This window comes from Thalassophryne amazonica, chromosome 15 (genome assembly GCF_902500255.1).
Source record: "Thalassophryne amazonica chromosome 15, fThaAma1.1, whole genome shotgun sequence".
In the NCBI taxonomy this organism is placed as follows: Eukaryota; Metazoa; Chordata; class Actinopteri; order Batrachoidiformes; family Batrachoididae; genus Thalassophryne; species Thalassophryne amazonica.
The window spans coordinates 82,013,675-82,033,154 of NC_047117.1; the positions used below are offsets into that span (position 1 = coordinate 82,013,675).

The window sequence follows — 19,480 nt, forward strand, 5'->3', positions numbered from 1 at the left end:
ATCTCAGCATCCACCATGTTCTGCAAAAGAACTAAACATGTCCTTAAAATATAGCCTACAGCCCTCCGTAACCCTTACCAGAGTAAGCAGGTTGCAAAAATGAGTGAATGAATGTCAATAAATGTGACATTTAATCATCAGTGTTGTTGCTTCAAACAACACCCTCAAACACTAATTTCCAATTTGACAAGAATTGGTTTTATTTTTAAACAATGAACATGGACATGTAATATTTCAAAATGAAAATAATGCAGCGGGATTGAATGCTAACTGTTTTACAAGCTGTTTACAGTACTAAAAAAAATTCTCAGTGTGGCAGGTTTTTCCTTGTGTACTACTATGTGGATGGGTTTACGTAGTCAAACCTATATCTCTAGATCATAGACCAAAGCATGAAGAACTGTTTTTGGTTTGGTCAGTGGTGTTATCCACCTAACTCTTTAATCCCACTTTGTTTGCTCGCACTGACAGTATACAGTCACTATTACTCAATCAAACAATAAACCATACAGTCATTCTTAAATGCATGAATGACTGCAAGCATGAAAGCTAATCCGTGCTTGTCTGCATTCCTACCTTCAGTGTTATATTTCCTGTTCTTGACTTGGTTCATTCATGTACTTAGTTGTGTTGGGATTTTTCTTTCTTATATGTACTGTAGGTTCACAAGCATGAAGAAAAATGGTGCCAGATAGACTGAAGCAATCGGGAACAGCAGTTGCTATGTCATTTTCACTCTACTGTTATGGTCAGAAGCCTAGGTGGGTTCAAACAAACCATGAGGATTGCCACAACTAGCTTGTTTGGGATAGCATCATCTTCCTTTAATGTGGAGCTCAGGCTCATCAAGTGACAGACAAACTCCCGTATCATCTTCTTTTAACCTTCTGCAATCCAGTAGTTACAATTTTAAAACACAAATTCATAGCATGTAGGCTTAATCAGTGATATTGGTGCATTCAGCGTTTAATGTCTGCACAGCTTCGTAAACAATATGGCGTGTCTCCATGCTAACTTCTGCTGTAAACCATAAACAACATCCAAAGTGCTTTTTAAAATAATAACTTAGATAAATCACTATTGTTTCCGTTTCAAATTATTTATTGGTAGCAATTATGCTAGCTAGCTGATATGACTGACTTACAATAACACTGTCCATGTCAGCTGCTAGCAGCAGCTATCACATTAGCTAGCTATAGATATCATCTACGTAATTCCGCCCAACTGAAGTACTGTTTTGAATTTCCTTTAGAGGAGAAACAAGATAAAGATTGCAATTTCTAAACAACATTGAACAGTTTATAGTTGCTGAAATAAAAATAATTGGCCACATTTATGGATAAATGTTTGAAGCCAAAAATGATAAGGATTCTTCTTGATATAGTAATTTGTTTTCCATTTTCCTTCTACTTTTACCATTTACCAAGTCTTTTGTCCACACTTTATGTTCTAATCAGTCATAAAGAATATATAATGTGCTGATTTAAAAATTAAATTATTAAAAATCTTATATTTATCTCTCATTTAAATCAGCTTATCTTCAAGAAACCCTCTTTTTACATCTATATTTACACTATACAATGCAAGTGAAAGTACATGAGACATACTTTTAATGAATAAAGCCCCTAAATCAAGTTTTGTTAAAGAGTTTATATGAAATCAAACCCTTTTGTTGGTTTGGATTAAACCCACAATACCTTTAATCCAGCATGAAGTGCTTTACGTAATAGAATCATGGAGAGACAAAAACCTTTTGGCACTGAGTTTGTGTTATACACACCAAACATCAGATCAAAGCCATTGTATGTTTGCAGCAAGTGTTTTTTTCTGTCACACCTTCCTTTCATGAACATTTCCTCCAACAGAAAGTGAGGACTCACATAAGCAAGGATCAAAGAGCTCCTTAGTGCCCACCCTTGAAGGGAACAAAAGTAGAGGAATGTAAAGTCACAGAGGTTTGGTACAACACAGAGCCGTGAGACGGTTGAGAACTAAAACCATAATCTGGGTCCGATTTGTTTGGCTTCTATCTTCACACAATTTCTGAAAGATATGAAGGTTTGTTTTAACCATAAATACCTTTTTCAGTCAAGCGCACAGTACCCGTCCGCAATCTACCAGTCCGTTGTGTATTTATTACAGGGTTGTTAATCTGTAGTTGGAGCCAAGAGTTTACATACACATTGGCGGATGGAACCGCCTTGAGTCCTGGACAGCAGTCACCGAGGCAGACAACCAGTCCATCCTCACATGTTGACACTAACCATGTATTTGTTACTGCCACGTGAAACGTGGGCAGCCTCTTCGCTTTCTCCAGCTGCTGGGATTCTCAACACTGAGGTAATTGCGCTTTAGATTGTGCCCAGAGAAGCGAGCCATATGGCTAAAATGTTGTAGCTGATTTTCTCCTACAATGCAAGCAGTATACCTCATCTTATTCTCCCAGAGTAACAGTTTGTTACAAAGTCATTCAAGCAGGACCCAAGTATCCAAAAAAGTGACCTAGAACCAAAGATACGCCATCATTGCCTTAGGTCATTGGTTAATTTCCATGTCTCAAACCATACAGTCAACATCTCTGTCCAGGTTATTTCCTCATTAAGGTGTTTTAAAACAGTAGTTAAAAGATAGACTGATATCAGGTTTTATTCAATATTCCAGATTTTAATGAAGCCAAAGGTTTACGTGCAGCAAGTTGACTACTTAATTAAACAGCGTAGAAGACTCCCAAAATTGAAACAATTACATTTAACCTTCTGAGGTCCATGGACTTGCCGACTAGTCAAACTCAATGGGGTTTTTTTATGTCCCTGGAACCTTGAGGGTTAAAAGCTTCTCAATGAGAAATTGAGAGATTAATGGTTAATTGTGACAAAGTAATTCACATCAAGGCATCTGACAAAAAATTGTGGATTCCTACAAATCAGGTTCTTCCTTAGGAGCCATCATTGCAAGATTCAAGGCATTTAGAGTAGCAACTGTAGTCGTTTACTGAAGTTTAGTCAAGTCAAGTGGACATCTTGTTTAGCTGGGAAACATTTCACCATATCATTGTCTGTGACAGTATGGACACCTAGATATACTTCTCCAGGGTAGACAGGATAGCTGCAAATGGCTGTAAGAATCACTTCCATCCTCATAGTGTCAGTAACATAATGTCCCTTTGGGGGATGAGTGAGATGGTTCTGATTGTTCTGAGAAGGGATGAAGGAGTTTCCCTAGCCAGTACTCTCACATGCTGGTGTTTCCCAAGAAGTCCAATTTGTTTGACTAAACTACAGGATGGTTCTTGTCTTTGCCTGGATGACTGAGAACCTCCACAGAGTAGCAACTGTACAGTCTGTTTTACAAAATTTTAGAAGTTTGGGACCATACAGACTTTACAAGTAGAAGGCCCAAATTCACACTTAGAGAAAAATTAAATTTGGTCCAAAGGACAAGGTTCAACAGAACTCCAGGATCACAACTATGGCACTGACAAAGGAGTTTGAGGTATCGAGTAGAATTGCCTATTGTCAAAAAGGAAGCCATTAATCCAAAACTGACAGAAGTTTATAACACATCAGCCAGGGTGATTAAACTACAATGAAAAGTGACTGTCAAAAAAAGGTGACAGAGAGACCAACTTACAAACAGTTGATCGAGGGGAAGTAATGGATGGAAGGCGTGACGAATAGCAGAGACAGAAAATACTGAAGGTAATCGACTGGCAAAAGGCTAACACAAAGGTGCAGCTTAAATACAAACTGAACTAATTAGCAACAGGTGTGACCAGGGCAAACAATACAGCAGGGACACGTGGGGGAGTGTACAGAGATGGAAAAAGTAAACCGACAGCCCAAGTGGAAAATAAAACTGGATCATGAAACATTAAACCAACAAATAAAGTGCAATTCTCACAGGAACTAATGTGAAACTATAATATAACAAAAAACATCACAAAGCAGAAACTAATAACTGACACAAGTGCAGTAATCACAGGAATACTAACGGACATGGAGAAAACATGGAGGGCAAAATAAAGACAAGATCACATGGGTGACCACACTCAGATACTCAAGGGGCAGGAACACTCAGAGATGGAGAACAGAGGGACGAGTGAAAGCTGTCACACGCAAGGCGAAGACAGAATGAGACAAGAGGGGATGACAGTTCGCAGGGGGCTACCCACACAGTGGACTGACAGACACCGCACACAGCTGTCAGGTGGAACCACGGCAACTGCGTGCAGCCCATCCACACACACACACACAGACACGGGTGGGAAAGGCATACTCGTACACTCACTCCCACATTGACCCATGACGAGCAGATGTGACTAACATAGCATACAGACAGATGACCGTATCATACGCACACCAGACAGACACGATGAGGACAACTTCCACACCCACATGCAGGGACTCAAACATAGAGGTGTGCGGATTGATCCGAATATCGATAATATTGATACCAACGCTGGTATTGATTGAACGATCCTCGTGTAAAAAGATCGATACTCAAGCTTTTTTTTCTCTCCCGCACGCACTGACTACTGCGCACGCAGATTCATCAAAGTCTACTCTGTCTGTAAGAGCAGTGCTGCGCTGTGTCACACAGCATGGAGCAGCGCACCCTTGCATTGTGGTTTGTTAGTACTCAGGAGATTTTATTTTAAGTTGTGTTGAGTGATTCTCACATATATATATATATATATATATATATATATATATATATATATATATATGATTTTTACAAAATGATCAAAGCTGCAGAAATGAGACATGATCAGTAATGCATAGCTTTCTGCTCGTCTTCTGTCAATGAACAAAAGTCTAGACTGAGACAATATTTGTACAAAGATTGTAGATGCGCTCATTAATAATCTGCACATCCTGCCAGGTACAATACCAGTCAAAAGTTTCCTGTGTGACCAAACATATCCAAAATCCAAACATGTTCACAAAATCCCCAAAAATCATGTTGGAAATATTATTTGGACAGATATCTAGAGTTGATTAGATTCTGGAGTAGCTTGGTCAAAGATCAAAGGTCAAGGACAACATGGTCCAGATGGATTAAACTTTGTGGAAATATTACTTGGATACATAGTGACAGGATTCTAGAAGTGACTAGATTTTGGTGTAGTTTGGTCACAGATCAAATGTCAAAATCAAGGAAAAGCCTGAAAAGACTATATATATATATATATATATATATATATATAGTGTGATTGATTGATAGTCAAAAACAAGTCAAAAACACCATTCCAGATATGTGTATGTGTACTTGTGCATTTACATCATGGAGTGTAGAGTGCACAGGGTGTGCATTAAACTCTGATGCCTTTCTTTCTTTCTTTTTTTTATTTTTTCTTGTTACTTTCTGGCTGTTACTTTTTCAGTTGTTACTCTTTGTTACCCTTTTCAGTTATTTTTCTCTTGTTGCTTTTTGAATTGCTTTTTTTAAATGTTACTTCTTGTGTGTTACTTTTCTCTTATAATGGCAGATACGATATGGCTGCAATGGAAATAGTTGACACAATACCTTTGACCCAGATGTTCAAACATTGTTATTTCCTAAAACTGGCCGAGACTGTTATTGAGCAATATGCAACTCTTGCACAAAGTTTGAATTACAAAGGGACTCGTGTTTGGCATTGATTATAGCATCGGTGGATAACTAGTTATTAAAGCACCTCTCTAACGTACAGACGGCTCTGTGTTGTGTCTCCCTGAACATTCTCTCTGCCACTTGTGTTGCTGCCTGTTTGAAAGCGGCTCAATAATCCTGGTTCAGAGAACACAAAGGGCCTCACAGCGCTGGTGATGTAAGCACTCCGCTCCTCTCCAAAACACTACCGCTGGGGCGTGTTATGGGGCGACCCCTGTGGTGTCACAGCCTGGAAGTTGCACACTTTCTCCACTCCTCTGCTTGGTCCCGGGCCGGCTGATGACCTCGGAGGAGGAGTTGACCAGTTAACTTCAGAGGAATGTGGCGAAGCTGTGCCAGGAGACGTGGGTCGACTCGGTGCCACCGGGGGAGACTCTGAGGGACGTTTGCTGCTGGTACACCAACTGCACCTTTGTGGAAGGTCCCATTAGTACAGGTGTGTAGCACTGCACTGGGTAAACATTTACTCAGTAAACGCCTTTGGAAAAAGGTGTATTCAAATAGTTGGTATGCTGCTCAGCTGCTGGCTGTGACAGTTTTATCTTGATATGACTGTGTGAGATCTGTGGGAAACACACAGTAAGAGCCAGCTGTGTTTCTGTACACTGGCTGCAAGCAGCTGTGTTCCGTGGAAATGTGTCAGTAAATATGTGTGTGTGTGTGTGTGTGTGTGTGCGTGCGTGTGTGCACCCTCTTAGGTTTTCATGGATTTGATGCAGGATTCCACTCAGACCTTGTGGGGTCTGAACGCCCATTTGAAGGACTTCCTCAAGCAAGTGAACAAGCTGCAGGAGACTAACCAGCGGCTGGAGGCTCAGATTGCCAACTGGGGTGCCAGGAGCACCTTACGCTGCCAGGACTGGTCCCAGCAGGAGCAAACGGTGATGGAGCTCCGAGCCCAGGTGAGACTGGCTTCCTTCATTCTCAGACTTAAAAAAAAAAAGAAAAGGTGACTGTGACATTTGGGGAAACAGTAAAATGCTGCTTGAAAATATAAGAATGGTGTCACACTTGTGGCCGGAGGCCCAGACAAGGCCCTAAGTTATAATACAGTAAATGCAGCTCGTCATAATTCTCCTGCTTGTTGCTACATTTAACCCTGAAAACATCAAAATGGCCACGACAAATGTCACATTTTCAACTCCACCAAGTAGTTTTTTATTGCCATTTGGTTGTCGGTATCTCAAGTAGGGGTGGTGGCCAAGTGGTTAATGCACTTGGTTTCAGTGCGGAAGGTTCCTGGTTTGAATCCCACCCCTACCACATTTCTCCATGTAATGTGGAGTTGCGTCAGGAAGGGCATCCGGTGTAAAATTTGTGCCAATTCAACATGCAGATCCACCTTGGATTTGCTGTGGCGACCCCGAGTACAAAACAAGGGAGCAGCCGAAGGGACTTACTTTTGGTTGTCGGTATCTCAAACAGACTTTAATGAAATTTGGAATGGGGGGCTTTGGGGAGATGAATAAGTAGTTATATTTGGGCGCTGATCAATTCAATTTAATTTCAGTTTATTTTCATTTATATAGCACCAAATCACAACAGAGTCGCCTCAAAGTGCTTCACACAGGTAAGGTCTAACCTTACCAACCCCCAGAGCAACAGTGGTAAGGAAAAACTCCCTCTGAGGAAGAAACCTCAAGCAGACCAGACTCAAAAGGGTGACCCTCTGCTTGGGCCATGCTACAAACATAAATTACAGAACAATTCACAGAACAATTCAAAGAACAATTCACGGACGAATATACAAGAAATGCTATTGGCGCACAGGACAGGAGGATCGCCAACACGAATACAACTCACATCTCTGGATGGAGCTGCACCTTAAACAGAGAGAAAAAACAGAATCAGGCATCAGAAAGACAAAAAATACTGTATAATTTGCCAGCATTAAACAACAAGAAAAACAGAAGAAATACTAAGGTGATCGCCGGCCACTAGCCCTAAACTTGACTAAAAGACCCCAGAATTTAGGTAAAGTTGAGGCCGCGGCCCGCTCCAGTCACTAATAAATGAATTAAAAGAGTAAAAAGCATAAAACAAAACTGTACCAGTATGCTAGCCATATGAAAGGTAAAATAAGTGCGTCTTAAGTCTGGACTTGAAAATCTCCACAGAATCTGATTGTTTTATTGACGCAGGTAGATCATTCCATTGAACAGGGGCACAGTAAGAGAAAGCTCTGCGACCCGCAGACTTCTTATTCACCTTAGGGACACAAAGTAGTCCTGCACTCTGAGAACGTAAAGCCCGGGCCGGTACGTAAGGTTTAATTAGGTCAGCTTGGTAGGGAGGTGCCAGTCCATTAATAATTTTATAGGTTAGTAGCAGAACCTTAAAATCTGATCTCACTGGGACAGGAAGCCGGTTGTCAGCACAAAGATAAAACGCTGTGCTCAGGTCATTTATAATCTTGAAACACACCTTCCAAATACTACACCTTGTGTATCTGAAGTAAACTAGGTTGACGCAGGACCAGCCGGAGCCAGTATCAAACTCTAATTTCAACACAATTTGTCTGTGTGTTCACCTACTCTTCCCATGTTTTTGGACCAAATTCCATTAAACGTGATCTGTGGATGAAGGTCAACCCCAGAACCCTTAAAGGGTTAGTTTTGGCAAAGGTCAAGTTATTGGACTCAAGGGTCCAAATGTTAATATAGGGGGTTTATGGAGTTGCCCAAGTAAGATCAAATTCGCTAAAGGTCAATCATTGGGGTCGAGGTCATTGGGTCAAAGGCCAAATTTGAGTTTTTACTTCAATTTTCTTACAGTCAAACCGGAATGAGGGATTTGGACCCAAAAATACTGGGAACTGGAGTGAAAAACAAGATGATTGTTTAATGTACAAAGTAAATAATGATACAGAAATGTATACTGAGCCACAGACATCAGGAGGCAAAGGCTGGACCAGAACGGGTGTAGAACTGAGAACCAGAACCAGAGAGCTGCAGGGAACCAGGACCAGGCAGCCGCGAACAGAGCTGACTGCAGTAGAGGCTGCTGGAACAAAAAGCAAAGGAGAAAAAATTAATCACTGGTGGGAAACCAACACAAGAACAAGGGACTGTCTGAGATGATAGCGGTTAGGTTACCACAGGATGCACACTGAGTTTCTGGCGAAGGTGGCGTGACTGAACCAGGCTTTAAATACAGATACGTCGAATCAGCTCCGTGTTGTGGCACCTGGAGGAACAAGAAGGGAGGGGGAGCAGAGCAGACACCAAGGCAGCGCAACAATTTGCACTAAACCTGGCACACATATGGAGGTGTGTTACAGAATTCCACTTTCAACCAAATTGGGACCAAACGTTGTGCAGACAAGTGAATCCCAGCCAGAGATCAGTCATTTGGGGGAAGGTCAAGTTCACTGCCGTAGTCCTTATCGTCTTCATGCCCATGGGTTCCATTAGTATGAAAGCAATGAAAGCTATCAGAGGGTTGATACAAACCCTGTGCACTCTGGACAAACATGACTTTGTTTTATGACTTCCTTGTGATCTCATCAAGACACCACTTATACCAATCAGTCAAACATATTTTACTGATCAATATAAACTTCAAACCATCTCTCTTGCCCTATCGGTTGTGGTGATATAGCAGAAAATATGGTTTTCACACCTTAACCTTTATCTGATCCTCTCCAAAAGACAATCATCTCAAAGTATCTGCCCAAGTAATAGTTCCACCAGGTTTGGTGAAAATCTATCCATCTATTTTGTATTTATCTTGTTCACAGTCAGACACCCACACAGGACCAATTACAAAACCCTACTTCACTGCTTCACCGGCATGCAGGGTAATATGGAACAATATGGTTTAGCTGTGGATGGTTATCTGCATCCCGTGGCTCAGAACACGTTTAGGGGTGGGGGCTTGCTATTGTGTTTCTTCTTGTCCCCACAAGAATGAGACAGAAATATCTGTGACAGTTCAGCCCTGAGGAGGTCTGCGATCCACTGAATGTCCTTGCAGTGTGTTGTTCTTTGGCTGTCCACATCCTTTGGTAAATGATTGCTGACATCTGTGATTACATTTGGATCAAAGACAGTGAAATACGTAAGAATGCAGACAATCACAAAAGGAAAGAACGCACAACTCTTTGTGACTCCATCTGGTAGAGAGCTGACCTCGCCCGATGTGATGACCACATGACTCAAGTCTGTGTTCAGGTTTCAGCAGGAAGGGCACGAGGAGGCGACGCTGAACATGCTTTAAAAGACTCCTTTGTTCCTTGTTGCACAGCTCGTCGCGCATCATGTCATCAGTGTGTGTCTTACCTTTGACTGCTGTTACCATGACGACAACAGGCACCAGAACAAATTTTGCATATTCCATTGTGAGGTTGATCCGTGGAATATTTTTCCTGTTGATTCCTGATGAACTGACTTCAGATTAGCCTAATAATACTAACAACACATTCATAACAATCATATTATTGGCTATGGAGTATTCTGTATGTGATTTTCCTTCATGGTGGGTTTGTCTTTGCTTAAAAATGCTGAACTCATAAGAAAACATGAAAATTAGGGTATGTTAAGTGTTCCGTGTTTAAAAGAGGAGGAGCAGCTTCCTCCTTTGTTATATCATTTTTTTTTTAAAATTAGATTTCCCTCTGTATTGTTCAAAATGTTTCTTAATTGGTATGACCGACCTAAGCAGAGGGTCACCCCTTTGAGTCTGGTCTGCTTGAGGTTTCTTCCTCAATATCATCAGAGGGAGTTTTTCCTTACCACTTTTACCTGTGTGCTTGCTCTAGGGGTTGGTAAGGTTAGACCTTACTTGTGTGACGCACCTTGAGGCAGCTTTGCTGTGATTTGGCGCTATATGAATGAAGTTCATATATATATATATTGTTGTGTGGGCCGCTGAAGAGGAGGTACTGCTGGCCCACCACCACCAGATGGCGCTCTGCTTGAAGTGCGGGCTTCAAGCACGAGAGGGCGCCGGAGCCACTGGGAGTGACAGCTGTCACTCTTCATCAGCACCAGCTGTCACTCAGTCAACTCATCACCATAAAGGCCGGACTGCAACTCCACCTCCTCGCCGAGAAATCAACTACCTTGGAGGTAATTTTCTCTGCTGAACAAAACCTTGTGTAATAGTCTGAACTTCTTTTGCAGCCGTTTTCCTGTGGTGTGCCTTATCTGTGGGATTGGCGTTTGGTGTGATCAGCGACGGCTTCGCTTCACACCCCAACCAGATAAGTGGTTAGACAGGAGCTGCACGAGTGTGTGACTGGAGGTGGAGGTGCTCCCTCCTTACTGAACACAGACTGTGGGATTACTGAGTGTGCGTACTCACACTCACCTGTGCTGTTTCTGTTCTCTGCCAGCAGTACCAGGTCTGACAGCTGAAGACGGTGACCACCTGGGGACCCAGGACTTGGCGGCTCCGGTGTTCTTCAGGTCCGTTGGCGGTGAGGGCCGTGTGGGATCCGGCTCGGTTCTGGACGGGCGTCTCCTATCCTCAAGCCTGCCCACACGTCACCCAACGTGTAATTGACTGTAGTCCCAAACTGATTGTTGTCTGTATTCCGTTGTGCACAATTTACAACATTAAATTGTTACTGTTTGGCTTATCCATTGCCCGTTCTTTTACGCCCCCTGTTGTGGGTCCGTGTTCCTACACTTTCACAACATATATATATACGAGATCTGTTAGAAAAGTATCATACCTTTTTATTTTTTTTCAAAAACTATATGGATTTGATTCATATGTTTTTACGTCAGCCAAGCTTGAACCTTCGTGCGCATGCGTGAGTTTTTCCACGCCTGTCGGTTGCGTCATTCGTCTGTGGGCAGGCTTTGAGTGAGCACTGCTCCACCCCTCTCGTCGTTGTTTCATTGCGAGGAAATGGCGGAATGATTTGGGCTTTTTTTCCATCAGAATTTTTTCAGAAACTGTTAGAGACAGGCAGCTGGAAACCATTCGAAAAATTTATCTGGCTTTCGGTGAAAATTTTACGGGCTTCAGAGAGAATAAGGAGTGTTACTACAGCTTTAAGGACGGCCCACAATGGCGCACGGCGCGCCGCGCTCCGAGCCGCCATCGAGAGGCAGAAACCACCACATCATTTCTAAATGGATCGCTGTGTGGAGCCGGGACTGTCGTGTGCAATTTCTCTGGTTATCGAAAGAGCTGGACATCAGCCATTTTCTGGCAGATTTCACTTTTAACAAGAGATTTTGTCATAGAAAGCCGCACGGAGGCTTTGTGCGTCACTACCGATTCGCTGATGAAGCGAGACAAAGGAACACCTCTGTTTCGGAGTGTTAAAGGACAAGTTGGGACCTGCCTATCTCGGCTTTCAGTGCTTACCAGTCAAGTGAGTATAAGAGAAATTGTGGAGAGCTGGACATGTCCCAATGGTTTCCAGCTGCCTGTCTCTAACTGTTTCTGAAAAAATTCTGATGGAAAAAAGCCCAAATCATTCCGCCATTTCCTCGCAATGAAACAATGACGAGAGGGGTGGAGCAGTGCTCACTCAAAGCCTGCCCACAGGCGAATGATGCAACCAACAGGTGTGGAAAAACTCACGCATGCGCACGAAGATTCAAGCTTGGCTGACGTAAAAACATATGAATCAAATCCATATAGTTTTTGAAAAAAATAAAAAGGTACGATACTTTTCTGACAGACCTTGTGTGTATATATATATATATATATATATATATATATATATATATATATATATATATATATATATATATATATATATATTATACAAATAATGGATGGTAAGTCCAACATATGGATGTCCCTTTAGCTGAAGTAGTAAAATCAACAGAAAACTTTTAATTTTCTTTTCCTTCACTAAAGACAATACATGACACAGTAGATTTTAATAATGATTTAGTGGTCTTAAATAAGTTTTCTTTCTTTTTTGTTGTTGTTGCTGTGTTTCTTTGTGCTTTGCAAATTTTTTGTTGAGTATAATTTATTGTTATTTTAATTGGCTTTTAATGTACTGATTAGTATGAGTATTTGGAAAGCAATATATAAATAAAATTATTGTTTTGTTTTGTTTTTCCATTTTGTTTTATTTTTAAGGTACAGTATTTTAAGCATTTTAAGTATTTTTTTTTATCAGCTGATAACAGTTTGCTATGATATAAACACTAATAGTTGTATGTCATATTGTCATATTGTATTGTATGTCATATGTTGTTAAGTTTTGAGTATTTTTAAATTTGGCATTTTGCATATTAGCATCTCCTGGTGCTGACCAATTTTGCACAATTTAGCACTTGGATAAGTAAATTATGGACTATTGCTATTAAAAATTTACTCTCATTTCGTAAACCGAATTAAAAATTACAGCACTGGAAACATATTACACTTCATTTCATCCTAATAAGTTGTGTTAACTTTTATACCAAAGTTGTGGTGTATTTTAATTGAAAAGCCCTTTCTGGAGACATATGATTTTCTTTCTAATGTGGTTAATTTTAAAAAAATATTCTGCATAAACTGACGTATAGTTACTAAAAGTGTAAATTATATATATACGAGGTCTATTAGAAAAGTATCCGACCTTATTATTTTTTCAAAAACCATATGGATTTGAATCACGTGTGATTACATCAGACATGCTTGAACCCTGGTGGGCATGCGAGAGTTTTTTCACGCCTGTCGGTTACGTCATTCGCCTGTGGGCAGGCTTTGAGTGAGGAGTCGTCCACCCGCTCGTCGATTTTTTTCATTGTTTAGGAATGGCTCAGAGACTGTTGCTTTGTTTGATAAAAATTTTTTCAAAACTGTAAGGCACAACTGAGTGGACACCATTCAATAAATTCAGCTGGTTTTCGGTAAAAATTTTAACGGCTGATGAGAGATTTTGGTCTGGTAGTGTCGCTTTAAGGACGGTCCACGGCGCCTGACGGCGATCTGCGCTTCGAGGCGGCAGCGTCTCGCCGTTTCAAGTTGAAAACTTCCACATTTCAGGCTCTGTTGACGCAGTAAGTCGTCAGAGAACAGAGAACTTTCAGAAGAAGTCGGCATGAGGAGTTTATTTGGACATTCCATTGTTAACGGTCATTTTGTAATGAAAGAACGTGCGGGCAGAGTCGCATGTCGGGCCGGACCCGACCGCTGGGGGTCGCGACAGGAAAAACACCTCCGTTGGAAATCTTAACAGGCAAGTTGGAACATGCCCAAGCTGTTAAACAATTTCTCAGTTACTCACTTGTTGAAAGCCATTAAAAGCCGCCTGAATTCTACAAATGGTTTTCAACACGGAGGTGTTTTTCCTGTCGCGGCGCACACAGATTTGCCGAGTCGTCACGGAAACGACTCGGCGAATTTGCACGTACGTCTTTCATTAAAAAAATGTCCTTAAACAGTGGAATGTCCGCATAAATTCCTCATGCCGGCCTCTTCTGAATCTTCTCTGTTCTCTCACGATGTCCTGGGTGAATTAAGCCTTAAATTAGGATGTTTTAAGTTCGAAACAGGCCGACGACAGCGCCTGGAAGCGCTGCAGGACGTCCCGCTCCGTGGGAAGTCCTTACACAGACAGAAACACCCCATAATCTCTCATCAGCCGTTAAACTTTTCACAGAAAACCAGCTTAATTTCTCGAATAGTGTCCACTCGGATATTCCTCACAGGTCCAGAAAAAATTTTGATAAAGCAACGCGCGCCGTCTCGAGCAGCGTGTGAAACAAAGGAATTCAGCCGAGAGGGCGGGACCACATCTCACTCAAGGCCTGAAATGACGTCACCGACACGCGTGAAAAAACTCACACATGCACACGAGGGTTCAAGCATGATTGGTGTAATCGCATGTCATTCAAATCCATATAGTTAAAAAAAAAATAAAAGGGTCGGTTTATTATCTAAGAGACCTCGTATGTAGCTCATTTTAGCTACATGTCGGTAATTTCCATCATGCATGTGATGTATTACAGTATTTCATAAAGACATGTTTATAGAATGTCTGGATACAACATTTGCATATAGTACAATACTGTGTAAACACAGTACTGCAAAAGGCCAAATGAATAAAATTGAAATGAAAACCACATTACATCCTAGGATATCTCCCCTCTAGGATATCTTGCCAAAAGATGTGTCTGTCAATATGTATGTTTGTTTGTTTGTTTGTTTGTAATCATTGCATTGTTCACCTTTAACTCACTGTGCAGCACACCGTGTACATCACAGACTCTTGCAACTTCATATTTGCCACCCTAGTAAGGTATCTTTCAGTGCACAAAGAATCAAGCTCAAGGTCAAAGGTCAAGGTCAGAGGAAGGTCAAACACTAAATTCAACTAAACAACTTTGGCTTTTTTTGACATTTTGCCTCCAAATGTGGCATGCACATAGTGGTAGGCCTTGCTTATAAGCCATTACCTTGGATAAGAGATTGACCTTTAGGGTTTCGCTTTGAGGTCAAATGTCACCTAAATTAGGTCAAACGAGATTTCCAGGGTGAGGGGAAGATATCCAGGGGGGAAGATATACTGTTACACCGGATCCATCCTTAAGAAATTTGTTCTAGTAGTCTATGATGACTTTTTCACCTTTTTTCAGCATCATTATATGCAAATATTGCCGTTTTGTGCTTGTCCCACACCCAGACTTTTGATCTTCAATGATAAAAATGAATGGTAAAGAAACATTTTTTCTAATGTTTTAAAATATCTCTGAATAAAATATCAGTAAAATAATCAAAACATAATTGGGGTATTCAATGTCATACAACTGTTGTGATTTTTTTAAACAAAATGTAGTTGTCCCACACTATTGCCATAATTTCCACCACAACACTGTAATGTCCCTTTAAACAGTTTGTATGAAAGATTGTTTGGGTAGTTTCTATGGAGATAAACAGTGACATCAGAGCACATGTATATAGCGCCAAATCACAACAAACAGTTGCCCCAAGGTGCTTTATATTGTAAGGCAATGGTGTGGTGGAAATTACATTTACAAGGCCAATAGTGCCCGTAGTTAAAGAATCACCCTTAAATGTTGTGAAATAGAACTAACCATTGTTGTTGCTGTTGTTGTTGTTGTTATTTGATGCTCCTGGATCAAATGCGGTTGTGTTTGGCTTTCTTTTCCAGGTAGGGAAGCTTCTGATGGAGAACGCCCAGCTGGCTTTACAGTCCGACAGCGTCAAGTCCCAAGCCGCTGCCATCAAGGCCAGGTCAGCCAAATTTGGCCATCGTTCCTGAACATTCGAACGCAGTAAACAGATCGGTTAGAGTTTGAAACTCTTTCGAGTAACTTTGCTCGTACATCTGATAAGGTAGGACAGAAGCAGTCTCTCCTGTTTTCCAGCTCAGGTTGTGGCTTTGACCCTTTGAGGTACCGCTACTCAGATCCAGGCGCGGATTTATGCCACATCAGCACTTTGGCTTGTATTAATGTATTGATTCAGTCACACCAGTCCGTACACTCCCCCCCGCTGAGGTCCATTAACCCCCTGGAAGGACGGTGCCAACACGGTGAAGCTTGAAATAAAGACACGTTTTATTAAAAGCTCCCCAGAATCTTGATTGTATTTTTGATTCTCTTAAAGTGAGGTCAGAGACTTTGTGTCCTTTGTTCATGTTCTGCCTCATGGTCTCAGGCAGACCTCAGTAGAGCTACAACTACAGTCCTCAGGTACAAAGCATGTGCACACTGTTTGAAGTTGAGTCCCTTGCTCAAAGGAACCTGGATAAGGGAGCTTGTGTCATTTTAAATGGTAAATGGACTGCATTTATATAGCACTTTTCCATCTGCATCAGACGCTCAAAGCGCTTTACACATCAATGCTTCACATTCACCCCGATGTCAGGGTGCTGCCATGCAAGGCGCCCACTACACACTGGGAGCAACTAGGGGATTAAGGACCTTGCCCAAGGGCCCTTAGTAGTTTTCCAGTCAGGCTGGGATTTGAACCGAGGATCCTCTAGTCTCAAGCCCAATGCTGTAACCACTAGACCATCACCTCCCCCTAGTTCTAGATTGAATACTTATTTTATTGGCACCTGGAAAGCAAAACACAAAAAACAAAACTTCATCTTATCTTCCATTCAGGTCAGGTCTGAGTGAATGGGCTGGTGCTGGGCTTTATTGTGTATCGCTGTGCATCGCGGTATCCGCCACACTATAGAACTGGCCTGGGTCCTGATTGACTGATACATTCTCACTCCCAGCTCATTACATTTTGATATCAAAAGTTTGTTTTGAACAAATGTCAATATGTGTTGCGTTGGATAGCCCCTATGTATCACTATGTAACACGCAAGGAAATGCTAACCTGAACCTCAACCATGACCATAACCATGAACCTAATGATGCAGAAGTAAAACAGATAGTTGTGTCTGTTCTTAGATAGAAATGACACAGCAGTAAATAATAATCTATATTATAATAGCCAAGTGGCCTCTGTGTGCGTGCGTCTGTATGGCTTCGATCACGGCAAAAATCAGGGGAAGCTGACATTTGCCATTTGGTATGCTTTTGTATTTTCGGCCAAGGATGAATGGTGCCAAAACCAAACTTTGACAAGACTAATACTTTTAGAGAAGCTACATATATTAGCTTACATTGAACAATGGACATTGATATTTACATTCTGGACTCACACGCCAATCCAGCAGGGGGTGGTAAATCATCTATATATTAAAGGTGTATGTGCATGATTTTATTTAGTAAGTTCAGTGTAACTACATAATATAATTGTAAATATGTTAAAACACATGGATGACACAAGAAAGTGAAAACACTTATTTCGATATAATGACAAATTATAATAATAATAAGTAAGTCCCTTTGGCAGCTCCCTTGTTTGCACTCGGGGTCGCCACAGCAAATCCAAGGTGGATCTGCATGTTGAATTGGCACAGGTTTTACGCCGGATGCCCTTCCTGATGCAACTCCACATTACATGGAGAAATGTGGCAGGGGTGGGATTTGAACCCGGAACCTTCTGCACTGAAACTAAGTGCATTAACCACTTGGCCACCACCCATTTCACAATTTCACAATTTCCACCAAACATGTATCTGGTTTCCTGAACTGCCCAGGGGAGGTCAAATTTGACAAAGGTCAATCACTGGGGTCCAGGTCATGTCTGGTTGTTTGCAGACTCCTTCCAGGTTCTTTGGGTGATTTCTACCAAAATGCGGTATGGTGATGAAGATCGACTCTGGAATTGCCCTCAAAGGGTTCATTTCAGCAAATATCAACGTCATTGTGGTCAAAGTCATGGAATTTGATTTTCCTCCTAATTTGGACCAAATGTCTCAAATATATGTAGGTGGACTCCAAAGTGGCTTTCTTAAGGTCAACCAAAGATTAATGATACAGGTTAAGATCATTCAAGTCAAAGATCAAATTCCACAGTCTGTGATATCTGCAACAAAGGACTCACACAGAAATCTGGTGATGATCAAAGAGAACTGCAATCTACGGGAACTTAGAGTGCCTAGAGTACCAGAGGTTTGGACACACTTTCCCATTTGTCCAAATGTTTGTTTATTATATTAATAATAATTATTATAATAATAATACTAATTATAATAATAATGATAATGATAATAATAATAATAATAAGAAGAAGAAGAAGAAGAAGAAGAAGAATGTGTACACGATAACAAGAAACTAAACAATTTATGAATACATTAAGACCGTAAATTCACTAAAAAATTACATAATTAATAGGAAATAAAAGGGCTAAGTTCTTCCTCTATAAATTGTTGAGGTGGAAAGTTCTAAAATATTGGGGACTCACACACCATTCCAAATCATTGCTTAATTTATTACCACCCTTGAAAAATGTCAGCTACCTATTTTATAAACACTACCCAATCTAGAGCTAGTAATAGTAACAACAATAATAATGATAACAGTGCATTTCCCTGTGCGTTCCATAGTGGGGCACAGGGACACTGACCAAATGTCAAAATGTGGCAAGCTGGGAGTGAGAATGTGTTGGATTGGCAGCTGCCCAGGCAGACAACCAGCCCCCTCCCTCAGGTCAAATCAGGTCTAGAAGACAGGACATGTTGCCAAATCCACCACACCATTGGGATCTCACAAAAAAGCAATTTGTTGCAGCCAGAAAAAAAAAAAAACATGAGTGTCCCCTCAGCCTTGGTGGTCTTGTTGGTCTTGGTGGCTTCCCTCACTTGTATCCTTCTTGCACGTGTCATTCAGTGTTTTAGAACTGCCTACTCTATTCATCAATTCACAGTAAATGCTAAAAGCACATGAATAATTCTTCCCATTGACTGAACAGGTGTGAGATGGAGAAGCGGAACACCAAGCATTTGGAACAACAGGTGGCGCTGCTCAGGGAGTCCAAGAAGAAGGCAGATCTGATCAGTGTGAGGCTGGAGGCAAACCTCCGTTGCTCCATGATGGATCTGCAGCAGATGCACCAGGAGTTTGAGGTCATTCATCTGCGCACCTGCTCCTGTTTCTTGCACTTTATCATTAAACCAAAACCACTGCCAATCAGTGTGAACATCTTTGGACTCCATGTGACACCAAGAGGAAGTAAAAAAACAAAAAATATAATATATTTCGTAAGTTGAACTCTGTTCCAATCACATAACTATCACATGCTTTCAGTTAGAAAATTTCAAAGTGCTCAACACACTAAAAATATTGAAAAAATTTTTAAATTTAAATACCAAATTAAAATGCATCATGCAAGCCAACAAATATTCAATTTCAGTTCAATTGAATTTGTTTCATTTATATAGCATCAAATCATAACAAAGCTGCCTCAAGGCACTTCACACAAGTAAGGTCTAATCTTACCAACCCCTAGAGCAAACACACAGGTGACAGTGGTAAAGAAAAAAACTCCCTCTGATGAT

At 41.1% G+C, this 19,480-nt stretch overlaps 1 protein-coding gene across 2 annotated transcripts in view; it reads left to right on the forward strand.

Annotated features, from left to right (window-relative positions):
• The first annotated feature begins 5,846 nt into the window (after positions 1-5,846).
• The window catches only part of krt222 (keratin 222), a 36,883-nt gene continuing 23,249 nt past the window's right edge, over positions 5,847-19,480 (forward strand). The window contains exons 1-4 of one of the 2 annotated variants that reach the window (XM_034187820.1): positions 5,847-6,088; positions 6,351-6,554; positions 15,728-15,810; positions 18,895-19,048. In XM_034187820.1, the coding sequence (XP_034043711.1) occupies positions 6,357-6,554; positions 15,728-15,810; positions 18,895-19,048 (435 nt within the window). In that variant the 5' untranslated portion in view covers positions 5,847-6,088; positions 6,351-6,356. The other variant, XM_034187819.1, reaches the window with a different exon arrangement.